Source organism: Cygnus olor, chromosome 11 (assembly GCF_009769625.2).
Source record: "Cygnus olor isolate bCygOlo1 chromosome 11, bCygOlo1.pri.v2, whole genome shotgun sequence".
Lineage (NCBI taxonomy): Eukaryota > Metazoa > Chordata > Aves > Anseriformes > Anatidae > Cygnus > Cygnus olor.
In genome coordinates, this window is record NC_049179.1 from 10,591,148 (window position 1) to 10,603,830 (window position 12,683).

Consider the following 12,683-nt stretch of genomic DNA (forward strand, 5'->3'; position numbering starts at 1 on the left):
TCGGTAGTACCAGACAATGTTACTTGTAGCTGAACCGCATCCTAGACTACACTACCAGGAATACCGTTGTAATTCTCCCTGTACATTTTCCATCAGCAAAGAATATCCAGTGATGCTTTCAAAACAGCTTCAGTGCTTGAAAGAGAGTACGTTCGTTAGTGTCTCACAGGGCTAATTTCTTACCAACCCAGTCCTGAAGACTGTATAGGGAAGCTTGCATGGGACAAGAAAAAAAAAAGTATATACTTTGATAGCACACCAGGATCCTGACACTCCAGCAAAGAACAGACCGAGGCTTAGAGCCATCTGCAACCACAACAGCTTCATAAGCAACTGTAAAAGTAGTTAAATTGTGACGATTTTGACACTTTGGGTTTTTACTGAGCCACCACAAAGTCAAACAACCAGTTTATATCAGTCACAATTCTCCCAAATCCCATGCTACTTCCATACCACCTGTCCTTTCACCCCCAAAGTGCCTATCACTTAGCATTGATTAAACAGCCGGTCGCCAAGAAAAATGAAACAATCTTCAATTATGGTTTCCCCACCTGAATCCCTCCTGAAGCAGAGCACTACTCCAGTTGGCACCCTAAGAACATGTTTTATTGCCTCCGTTTCAAAATATGCCAGTTAGACCTGCCAGCCACACAATTAGCATTGTAAGATGTCCTCTCAAGACTTTAGAATTGATAGTAGAGACCAAAAGAATAAGCTGAAGAAACCTAGAAGAGTGAAGACACCATATTCTAGATTGAGCTGAAGAGTTTGGGTGTGCTCTGGAGCTAAAGAAATGTAGGACTTCAAAAAGCAGTCTCAGCACTAATCTGAGGAAATTCTCCTGAGCCTTGTCTAAACGTGGAATTATTTTTGAGTAATTTTCAGGATCAATTTAAAGCAGATAATTTCAACTGAACCAGAAACAAAATATATTATTAGAGTAACAAACTCAGAGTTACCATAGGAGGCGCACCTAACGTCAGAGAGATTCTGATTCCTTTCAGAAGCATTTTCATGCTTGAAGAACCCTCTTGTGCTTTTCTGAGTTGTCACTGACATTTCCACACATGTCTGACAAGGCAAAGCTGAGGCTAACTCTGGATAGATGGTGACAGAGCAGCTTAGCAGGTTCAGTCATGCCACTGACCATAGCGGCACTCTGCTGAGGAGCCTGTGAGCCCAAAGGCTCATCTGCTTTTTCAAACCCTATTAACAGGCCTACCAGGAGTCACTGTCTTCACTAATAAACCCTCTCCTAACCTGATCACATTCAGTCCCTTCACTCACTCCAATTCCAAAGGTGAACGCAGTAGCTTCATCATCAGGAAAGCGACAGAAGATGCAACTACCAACATCCCCAGAGCCAGCAGACGACTTACGACTACTTCGTTCAGCGTACGGATGGTAGCTGCACTTGCCATAACTCAATTGCTTGCAACCTTCCACATGGTATGTGATATTTCATAAACTTATAATCCAGAACTAAGCAGCGAGTGTCCAGTGTCTCTGGAGGGAAGCCAAGCTCCATACTTTCACCAGAAAAACGTCTTTTCAGGCTGAACTCCATCTGCACGTCTAAAACCATCAAACGGCTCCCATTATAAACACGATCGCAGATGCAGCTGGGGCATTGTGTGCCGTAACGGGAATTTCATAAACAACCGTTGTGTTCCCAGGGCAGGTTCACATTACAGCTAAGCCGCTCCGACAGCTCAGCAGCCCTCTCATTACTGTCCCTGTCCCAGTCGCTCATTTGCCTCTGCTGCATCTTCTCTCCAGAGCTGTACTGACCCAGTGAAGCTACAGAAACCTGATGTGATAGGAAACATGCTTCTGTTCTGGTACCTTCTGTAGGTAAAGCTAACGCCTTGTTGGCAGACAGACAGAGAGGACAGTTCTTCTGTTTGGATTCTGCAAACTTTCTCCTGCCAGATTCACATTTTGGCAAAAACCAAGTAAAGTTTTGAAGGGCAAAACCTAAACTCAAGCCTACCTTCAGTCCTTGCCAGGGTAGACTGCCTCGGAGGAAATACATAAACATATGGCCAAGGGCTTCCAAGTCGTCTCGACGACTTTGCTCTAAAAACAGAAGAGATGACAAATTATTGCTGCAGCTGCAGAAAGGGATCTGACCAGTAGCCAGACATATTTCAGAGATATCACAGGGAAATTCACTTGCTGTCTGCAACTCGGAGTAGAAGTACCTGAAAACTTATTACAACAGACACAAAATACATGAACGTATCAGCTAAACAACGTGAGGCAGCACAGAACTGCAAGCCAGACTGCCCAGCATTAGGCACAAAGGATGGAGATGGAGGTATTAATTGCAGAGGAATAAAGCAGTTCCCCAGTTGTTCTCAGGACTGCCAGTGCCCACAGCACAGCCGCGATGTTGTGCTGGATTGTGTTATTTCCTCTGAACTATGCAGAACAGGCAGGGGACACTTGCAGCCAGCTGCAGGGAACTACTGTGCTGCATAATGCCAGCCCTCTCCCGACTGCTTCTGTAGCTCATCGCATCAGAGCAGATTAAAAATAGCTCCTTTTAGTACTGCTTTGCTTGTGAGACACTTGCTGCTGTTGCCATGCAGATGTTATGATTATAGATGAGGGGAAAAAAGAGGGGCCTCATGCCAAAGGAAAAGCATCCTTAAACGCCAAAGGCAGGCTGCCCTCGTGGCAGCGTGACCCTTCGGCTTGCTTGGTGAGCAAATAGCCCTGGAGCTCCTCAACAGCACGGGGACCAAAAAATCTGTCATCTGCTGTCTCTGGCTTCCCAGCATGCTGCAGGGAAGTGTTTACAGGGAAGGCCAGAGCGCTGCAGTTCGGGCCCTTCTCCCAGGGAGCACCAGACTGGGGTTCACAGAGCTTGCAGAGTGCTTTGGTGCAACCTCCTCCCCTGCCAGCCTCCACCTGCAGGCAGATAACGCATTCAGAACCCGCAGTACGGAGCAAATCGAGTCATGCAGCCCACACACCAAAACAAACTGCGCGTGAGCTGTCCCCGATGCCGCATAATCTGCAAGGGGAGAAAAAGGCAGCGCTTTGCACAGCATGACTCCCCTTCATGTAGCAGCAAATGTAACTTGCAAAACGGTCTGGAGGTGAGAAGGCTCAGCATAAGGGAATCAGGATAACGGCTCCTGCATGTCACCCTGATACAGCTGTAAAAAGGAGGGGAAAAAAAAAAGAGAGCTTGGTAATTTAGTGCAATGATGCAGATAAACTTCTCAGGGAGATGGCTGAAAGCACTTGTCTTTCTGAAAAACTGTAATCAATCTGCTTTACTTTGCTCAGTCCTGAAATGCGAAGGGGACAACTCCACCACTCCTTCCCAATCCTCCCACCTGATGAAAGCAGGGGATGAGAAAACGCATCAGCATGCTGACGGCTGCGGCTCGCTGTGGGGACGGAAAGGTCACTCGCCAGTAGGTGGTGGCAGTGCCGTGCCCTGCAGATAATCCCACCCGCAGCCTCCAAGCCTGGCGAGCGGCCTGTTCCCACCGCAGCCTCTCACTTCCTCCAACCCTTCCTGAATCTCCGCTGGGTTTTCCGAAAATAGAAATTGGGCCCATCCCTTCTTAATGCCCAAAGAGAGAGCTCTCCGAGAGATCCAAAAGCCAGCAACGCCCTGATCTCCTAGCTGGGAGGCTGCTCAAGGAATATTCCATTATCTTACTACCCTTACGAGCTTAAGTGAATATAAACAATTATTTTTTTTTTTTTTGCCTTTCAGCCACAGAAATGTAATTTTCTAATATGAAAGAGAGATGCAAGACAGTGAGGAGAAGAGACAGAAGACAGGTTTAAAATGAGTTAAATCATTAAGGAAAACATTATTAATTTTCTCCAACCGATTATTAGGTCAGGGAACATGGAACTGTAACACCTGAAACTGAAAGTTACCCATGCAGGGCTGTGCTATAAAAATCTATTTCGTCATCATTTAGTGCAGCAGTTACTACCCGCCTACTTGCCTTTTATCAGAGCAGGGTTGCTACCAGTTGTTTAGTTCCTAATAAAAACTATAATTACAAGGCTTCCAGTTCCAACATTTTAGCTGTCTCAATGCCTCAAAAAAACCCCAAACTGTAAAACCTCACAGCTGTAAACAGCATCACCATGCTGCATGGTTTGCAAAGACCTCAAAAGGCATGACAGAACTGTAAACCAAGCTTCAATCAGCTCTACAGTACTCGGCATGGCAAACTCGCGCCGACTGCACAGACCTTTGCCAAGATGAGTGTTGATGGACATGTATCTTGCTGTTCCAGTTAAGCTCTTGTGTTCCCTGTAAGGTATGTGTTTTTTGGTTTCTGGATCAATGTACTCCTTCGCCAATCCAAAGTCTATGATGTGAATGACGTGGTCTTTCTTATTGCCTTGCCGGCCAATAAGGAAGTTTTCTGGCTTGACATCTCGGTAGATGAGGTTCTTCGAATGCACGTATTCCATTCGAGATATCTGCAAAAGGATGAGGCAAAAGTTATTCCCAAGCAGACCGGCTATTATGTTCTCCCAACTAACAGCACAGCAAGGTTTTGCCAGCCTACCACAAAATCTCCTGAAAGTGCTTGGTGCTATCTGAGAACTCAGATATCCTACAAGAAACACAACAGATGGAGTACACCAAGGCAGAAGTTACTGTTTGAGCTGGGTCACGTTAATCGGTGCAGAGCTGGAAAAAGAATTTGTCATCCCCTCCTTTCTCCAGCTACCATGCTGTGCTCCCTGACTTGAACTGAAAAGAAATTGGACAGGCTCGTTCTGAAACGGTACCACCAGAACACCGTTCTTGGAGGGATTCCACAGAGGACTGCAGCAGCAGCCTTTTGATACTGATTTTAAATATACTGGTTACCAAGAGCTCTTCCCTTGCCCACAGCCTTCCCTTGTTGCTCTGTGTCTTACCACCTTCCTCTCTTGACCCATATGTTGGCTTAGACATACCAGATCCTCCACGGAGGGGGATTCTGGGCAGGTAGGAGTCTTACGCTCCTTGATGCTGACCAAAAATAATAATTCATCTCACCAGTTGTCAACCAGAAATAGCTGGAATATTTTCCAGCTTTTGACTAACTTTGTTCTTCCCCTGAAGAGGAAGTAAACAGGCAGGTACCCCCAGCTCCAAGGGCTGAATGGGCCATTCCCCCTCTCACCACTCTCCTTATTCAGATGCTCACCATTAACAGCACTTTTGAAAATAAATATGTTGCAGGTGATTTTAGAGTAGGTCTGCAAGCAGTTCTCTTCTGTGTTCCTGACTTATCAGATGATTCCAAGCGAAGATAATTAACAACTTACTTCCATTTATTCTGTGTTTGTTTCCTCTTTAGGTTTTAATTGAAAAGATCTAAATCCCCTTTTAAGGCTACCTTGGTCCACGGCTGCCCCACACATCAGAGGGTACGTATTTTTTAGCGAGACACTTTGGAAAGGCCATTTAGATCTATCCGTCTGCATGCAGGCTCACGATGCTATAAAAAACATGGCAAAGCTCTCACAAACTCCAGATTTTGTATTAACGAGCGTCAGTCCGCAGAGGTCACTGCCACACCACCGCAGCGGCCTCACGGCGTGATGGCAGCAGACTCAGGGGCCTGCTCCGACTGTGAGCTGGGGCCGGCCAACAGACCCCGACTGCTGTCTGTTTCTTGCTGAATCCGGACGCATCCTCAGCGCTCAAACCCATCTCTCTCTTTTTCTTTCCAGATCTTGGATGCCTGCCTGGCTGAAGGCTCCACCTGCCCAGATCTGACAGCCCGGGTGCCATTTCAGGTACCTAAGTATGTTTGCCAAGACAAAACAAATGAAGCTCTTTAATTCTGCAGGCAGTGAAATCAGAGCCTCGTTCCTGCAGGGGCATGTGAGATTACTCTATCCTGCCCCCAGAGGTTTATCAGACACCTTGTTTTTAAGGAAAACTTGCTGCATTTTCACCATTTGCAAAGAAGTAACAGGCAGAAGGGGGCAGCTCTCCTAATAAAAACAAAGTTCTGCACAGGGAGGGCAGGCGACAGGAAAAAACTGACTACAGGTGCCTCGGTCTTAAGAAAAAAAACAGGACTGTTAAAAGGCTCTTCAAAGACGGTAACAGCACGTGTTACAGTTCCCCTCCTCCCTCATTTTAAGTAGTGATTTATTTCAATGTACTGAGAAAATAGGTTCCACGGCTAAGAGCCGTTATTTCTAATCAATTACAGGATGAGGCAGAACAGAGCAGATGCTCTGCACTTCAGCCATTCTTCACGCTTTAAATCACCTACATGACACATCAGCAGGTTTGAAGACAAAAAGGTATATGGGGAGGCAATTCAAATTAAGATGCAACCCTTAAAATGGGGACAAAGGGTTTCCTAGCCTCTCCATACATAACAAGCTTTCAAGCATAGCCTGACTACCTCATTTGATTTGCCTCTGCTACCAGAGAAGCCCAGTTGTTGAAACAGACAACAGCAATTACACAACTGTGGAAAAAAAGCTTTTTTTTTTTTTTTTTTTTAATTGACAGCAAGTTGCTCTGGCCAGGACAGCAATCTGGATGGCTGAGATGTCTGCTGAAACAATACACTCCAGCAGCACTCGGAGATATTTATGTACCTGCCTTTTTTGCTCCCATCACACAGACACACGCTGTCAGGTCTTTCATTGTCCTTTTTCTTTATTTCCATCTGCCTGGACACCTCCTGATGATGTGCTGCTGGAAAACCACACACAGCCAGGGATGGCTGAAAGAGGCTCTCCACGTCAGAAAGATACTTCTGGAAGCAGCCTCAGTGCTTTATTTGCTGTGACAGGATGTGTGCCCTCCTTATGTCTGCTGGGGATGGGGAGCTGGTGCCTATCTGTGCTGCATCTCCCCTCCAGGCTTGCTGAGAAGAAACGTCCCGTGCCGCTGCAGCAGCTGCTCCCCAGAGCGATCGGGCACAGCCTTGGCCTAGACATGGTGCAGCTGAAGAAGAGGTCAGTGCAGGAGCTGAGACTAGCGTGAGTTCCCACTATTCCAGAGTCCAGAGGTGGGATGGAGCAGAGCCACGGTGCCCACTGGTGCGTGTTTGAGCTATAGGCTCTAATATCCGCCTGTTTGTCCTTCCACATACAGACAGGCCACTGCAAGGAGCTCGGACTAATGGTTGGAATTGCTTTTAGGCTGAAAAACAGTGACTGTGAAGCAGCGTTAACATCTGCTCTGTTATTTTAACAATCATTAGAACAGACTATGACATTTTGTCTTAGGGCAAAGGAACAGTAACAGTGTGTGAGAGATTCTGCTCATGACTTACAGCAGGATTTCCACATCCACAGCTGGCCAAGTTACTCAGGGGTCCATCACAAATATCCATTTCAGATATCAGAGAACCCCCTGGGAGGGGAGAGCATCCCCTGGCACACAGCAGGACCCCTGCCCTGTGGCTGAGAAATGCAAGGATATTTGTGACATTTAACCAGATGCCAAATCAAACCATGCTTTTATTTTCCTTTCTCATGTCAAGGAGAACTGTGATAAACCCTCTTTATCCCAAAAAGTAGCTGCTGATCATCTGATCTTGCTGTCAGTCTTATCTGTACATCCTCATGATAAATCTCAGCCCTTCTTCTGCAGATCACCTGCTTGAATACAGATCAGATCAGCAGAGATTAGAAATTCTTCACGTTTAATGGCCAGAGTTTGATGGTCACCGGTCACTTTTCACCACAACTTGGTCTAGATCACAGCCAGAAGTACTTGCACAATGCCTGACACAAGGGGCCTTGTGCTCCTTGGTTGTGACAGCGAGCATGTACAGCAAGGGTGAAAATCACGTTATTCCTGACAAATTGAGTTGTCAATGCAGCATCACAGACGTTGGATGCAGCCAAGAGTGAAAAATCGAAGCCAGAATAAAAAGTGTTCTTCCCCAGCCTGATCACTGAGTCAGCTCCGCAAAGCTAAGATGACTTCTGCTTTACAGGCTTTATGAACAGGCATCAGTGAACCCATTTTTAATTTCCATGCGTTGTGTAGTTAAGGAACGCCAGCCACTCGATCTGTTCAGCTGCACGTGGAGGATGAGATTCCCATTTGATACTATTAACAGAGCAAAGTGAAGCATTATGAATGCACGAGTTACAGGAGTAACAGAACTCCAAAACTTCCACTGGGGAAGGAAAAGCAGAGGAGGACTCCTTTGACACAGGTTTTCACTGAGACGTGTGAAGCAGTGAATTAGGCTAAGAAAAAGTGCTTCTGGTTCCACCAAGCTGTGCTCGCTGAGCTGCTGCCACAGCTCCGAGCACAGCACACGCCTACCAGAAAAACAGCCAAGTCTAGTGACAAACCTGAGGGCTGTGTCTCATCCCTGGCCGAGGCGGACTTCCCCACTGTGTCACCTGACCAGAAAATACTCTAAATGGGTTCTCCTTTTTCTCTGAAGGTTCATCACCATCCAGGCTCTATCTCCCTCAGCCAGCAGAGTCTTCTTGACGTGAAACCAAGTTTAAATTCTCCCTTAATCTCAAGCTACACTCCTTAAAACCATCACCAGGTGTTTGTTTCTCCTCGAGGGCTTTTCTTTCTCCTAAAATCTGTGGAGTTAAAGGGTTCTGCCCAGCCCTGAGCTGCTGCTACCTGTCAAGCTAAGACCAGCCAAGCATGTACGCTTATTAAAAAAAACATCTTTCGTGTATGCCTCTGGTTAAAAATTGACCACTGGACACAGGAAAAGGAGATGGAGTGCCATCACACTGCATTCAATCTTCCTTCCTACCTTTAGCATCCAGCATAAGCACGGATGAGTCAGAGACGTGCTGTGCAGAGCGGTCAGGCTGCCGGGGGAGCACGGGGAGAAGGGAGCTGAAGGGGAGGTGGAAAACAGCAGCTGGCTGCTGCCGGGCTGAGCCTGCCGCAGGCAGCAGCAGGGAGCACACAGACAGCAGAGGAGTGACTGGACCCCCCTGTGGTCATGGGGATGCAAGTGAGGGGAGAAAAAATCAGGGGACAGAGGAGCGCACACTGTTATTATCCCACTAGCTCAGGGACAGCATGCTTTTACTGCAGAAACCTGCTGTGAACTAGCAAAGGGAAGAATGACACATGCTGCTGCTGCTCAACATGTGCAAAATTATCCACAGTACACCTCTCCTTCCTCCCCTCCAGAAGGGACCAAGCCCAAGGCGGGAAAGGCACTGCAAAAGCAGCTCCTGGCACTGGGGACATCTCCGGAGAGCTCCCAGAGCATTGCAGAGGGGCCTCGCCGACCAGTAACACTGCTTTACCTCTGGGTGGTCTTCCTGGGCTAAAAAACAGTGATTTGATGGTATTTTGTCAAGAACCAAACTGGAACAGCACCGCTCTGTGAAGTCCCTCCCTCCCTGCATCAGGGCAGGTGCTCTCTGCTCTCTGGGTGGTACCAGGCTGCTCACGTTTTTGGAAGTCTCCCTGGACATTCGGCTTTGTTAACGGCCGTGTCAAACATCAGAAGAGAGAAATGCTGCTGGTGCAGTGCACTGAATTCTGGCAGTGAAGTTTTATGTCTCCTTGTGACTGAGATTAGAACAGCAGCAGCTTAAGCAGCCTTGGCTGGTCAAAAACAACAGCAAAACAATTTATGGAGGCAAAACCACTGAACGTGACATTCAACTCCTTTTATGTCTCCCTCACAATGGAGTGTGACAGAGTGACTGTAATGATTTAGCGTAGGAACTGAGATAAATCCAAGACAATTTTCCCCAAAGGCTTGTGGTTGGAGCAAAGGGCTTTTGTTCCAGTCAAGCAGCAAGTGCCAACCCTTTTGGAAAACACTTCGGGGCCAGCTGAGCCCTTGTCCCAGGAAACCTTCCAGGGAAGGAGACGGGGCACACCTGAAGCTGCTAAACGTGTCTCCTTAATGCATACACTCCAAGCTGGTATCTCATGAAATCTTTCTGAAAAGATTGAAAAGGTCCTAACGCATCTCCCCAGGGAAAATGGAGAACGACTGCCTACAGAGAAAATCGGCTCCGTTTGTGATTGCATTTCCTGTCCTTCACCTCGAGCATCCATTTCCCAAATTGGTGTCAGTGTCACGATGAGCTAGCAGGCCAGGCGAGGTCACATCAGCAGACGATGCCAGTGAAGACCCTCCGAGTACAGAACTAACCTGCAACCACAGGGCTTTCTAAAAGGCAGAGGGACCCTTCTGTGTCGGTCTCTATTTCCTCAGTGGCCTCACAGAAATAAAAGTATTCCTACAAGTACTAGGAAATTTCACTAGCACAACTGTAGATCTAAGTCTGTCAAATTCGACTGACGTAGGTTGTTCCAGCCCAATTTTGCCCTATGTTATATACATGCACTTAAAAATATATCCATGTTGCTATTCTGCTTATGAGAAGGACTATGAGTTTTTTTAAACACTTGCAGAAAAGCTACCCAAAATGGTAATGCTGTTTCTGGAGTGCACCCTCACAATGGAAAGGTTACACAAATTGTATCCCAGGCTTTGCCAACTGATGCCATTTGACTTAACCAAAAACAGAACTCTAAGTTGGTTTTCCAGTGATGACGGACCACTCAAACCCAACAAAACTGGACTGCTCGGCCATGTGCACCCAATACCAGGCCAGCACAATTCAAACCTGTTCATCTGTGACTAAATTTTCCACTTGAGATTCTGTCGTGGAAAAGTTCAGTTTATTTAGAATAATATCACGCTCTCTGCTCCTTTACTTTTTCTCTTAACACTCGTATACACGGATCCGTTTACGTGAACACATGGTTCTACCTCTGCAATGCCACTTAGGTATCTGCAGGCCACAGGTTGAAATCGAGCAAGCCAACCCAAAATTAGAAGTGACTGGCACAACCCACTTGCGGAAGTCCACTCACCACGTTTAGTATTTTCAATTTTCATGTGGTTCGCTCAAACACAGTTCAAAGCTACCCCTTTTAACTAGGTTTCCGTAGGCAAAAAGAGTCTCTGTGATGGTGCCCACAGATATATCATCTTCCAACTATTAGCTTTTTAAACACATTGGCCAATCTTGACCAAATCTGACCAAGAGAGACTTCAAATGCCGGTATTCTGGTTAAGGACAGCTCAGCTCTCGCTGCCCTGAGAGGCTTCAGACTTTGAGCACCCTGGTAGCACTAAACCAGTAAAACTGGTAGGAGTGCGGGAGGATGCTATGCTCCCCGTGTTGTGGGTAAGAAATAAGATGTTGTGGGGGATGTCCCGGCAGAGAGAAGGAGCTGGGGTAGGTGCTGTGGCAGGAGCATGCAGGGGAAACAGGACAGGTCCATAGGAATCCAGCTTCACTGGTTCTGCTGTTCAAGGTTGCTCTGAGCATAAGCTAACCTTCCCCTCCTGAGCAAGAGTTTTTCCTCTCTTCTCTGGAGGACGACTCTGTCCAGCCAGCAGACATCCCCGAACCTCACGCTGTGCCAGCCCGACCCTTCGGCTAACGCAGACCTGACACAAGCACAGGTTGTTTCACAGAGGCTGCCGTGCCTACTACTCACCAGCTGGATGGCTATCATTAATACCGTCTTCAGAGTGAACGTCCTATCACAGAGGTCAAATAAGTCTTCCAAGCTAGGACCAAGCAGCTCTAGTACCATGGCGTTGTACTTTCCACACGGTCCGAAGTAATAAACCTGGGGAAGCCCTTCAGCTGGAAGAATATGAAAAGAATTGAAATCAGTCAGTGGTACGACGTTAATACCCTTCCTCCTGGGTGTAAGTCTTTTGCTGTGCAGAGCCTTTGTTTTTACCTCTCGAGTGTCCTTTCTGTTTGATCTCACCCCGTGAGCAAATAAGTTTCAGCATGTACCATGAACGAACCAAAGGCCAAATCAGTGCAGGCTTTTCTCAGCTACACCCCTGAACAGACAAATGGATTTCAAAGCACTAACACGACCACATGAAAGCGTCTAGCTTTGGCAGCACAAAGGCTTGGGCTTCGTGTAACAAGACAAGGAGTTCCCTGCATTGCACTAACACCAGGCAGAGCACAACCCGAACGTGGGCCTGACTTCTCCGATGAGTGTCAGAAGATGACAGCCCTTGCAGAACATCAGGCACGTCCAAAAACAGGCAGCTTTTTAAACAAAGTTAATCCATTGTTGTTATTCAGCACAATCTTACGTAAAATTTACATGTATTACATTCATAAGAAAGGAAAACAAAAGTTTTCCATTAAAAAAGAGCGAAGGTTTAAATTTTCATTCATCATCACATAAAAATAAACAAGCGCAGTCATTAAGCATATGTGTAAAACATTTTGCTAAGCTGCACACAGAACTCGGCACAACTGGTAGGAGTCAGAGCCCACCCTTCCCACCTAACAGCTCAGCAATGGATTTCTCAGCAAGAGCATGCAATATTTATGCCCAGCTGACAGCGTCTTTGTGCCGAGTGGCTTTCTGAAAGGCACCAGTAAAGGCAAAAAACAGTCCCTGTGTCTGAACACTCACCGAGCCGCACAGCACTACCCGAATTACCTTTTAGTCAAAAAGAAAAGTCAGACCAGCCCACAGAGGGGAGGATACAGTGCAGAGCTAACTGCAAATTTTTCTAATCAGCATCTAGCATAGGCGCTCAGCCTCCTGGCATCAGCATCAAGCTGTGCATCAGACTCTTTTTGTCAGCGTACTTCCAGCCTATGTCTCATAAGCACTTCCAAAGCACAATGGAAGGATTTTAATTTGGAAATACACGTCT

General features: G+C 46.8%; 1 protein-coding gene across 2 annotated transcripts in view; it reads right to left on the bottom strand.

Moving 5' to 3' along the window:
• CSNK1G1 (casein kinase 1 gamma 1) overlaps window positions 1–12,683 on the bottom strand; it is a 102,329-nt gene that overhangs the window by 18,227 nt on the left and 71,419 nt on the right. For both annotated transcript variants that reach the window (XM_040569573.1, XM_040569574.1), the window contains exons 6-8: window positions 11,483–11,634; window positions 4,233–4,467; window positions 1,994–2,079 (exon numbers count right to left, since the gene is read on the bottom strand). In XM_040569573.1, the coding sequence (XP_040425507.1) occupies window positions 1,994–2,079; window positions 4,233–4,467; window positions 11,483–11,634 (473 nt within the window). The remainder of the gene's footprint in view (window positions 1–1,993; window positions 2,080–4,232; window positions 4,468–11,482; window positions 11,635–12,683) is intronic.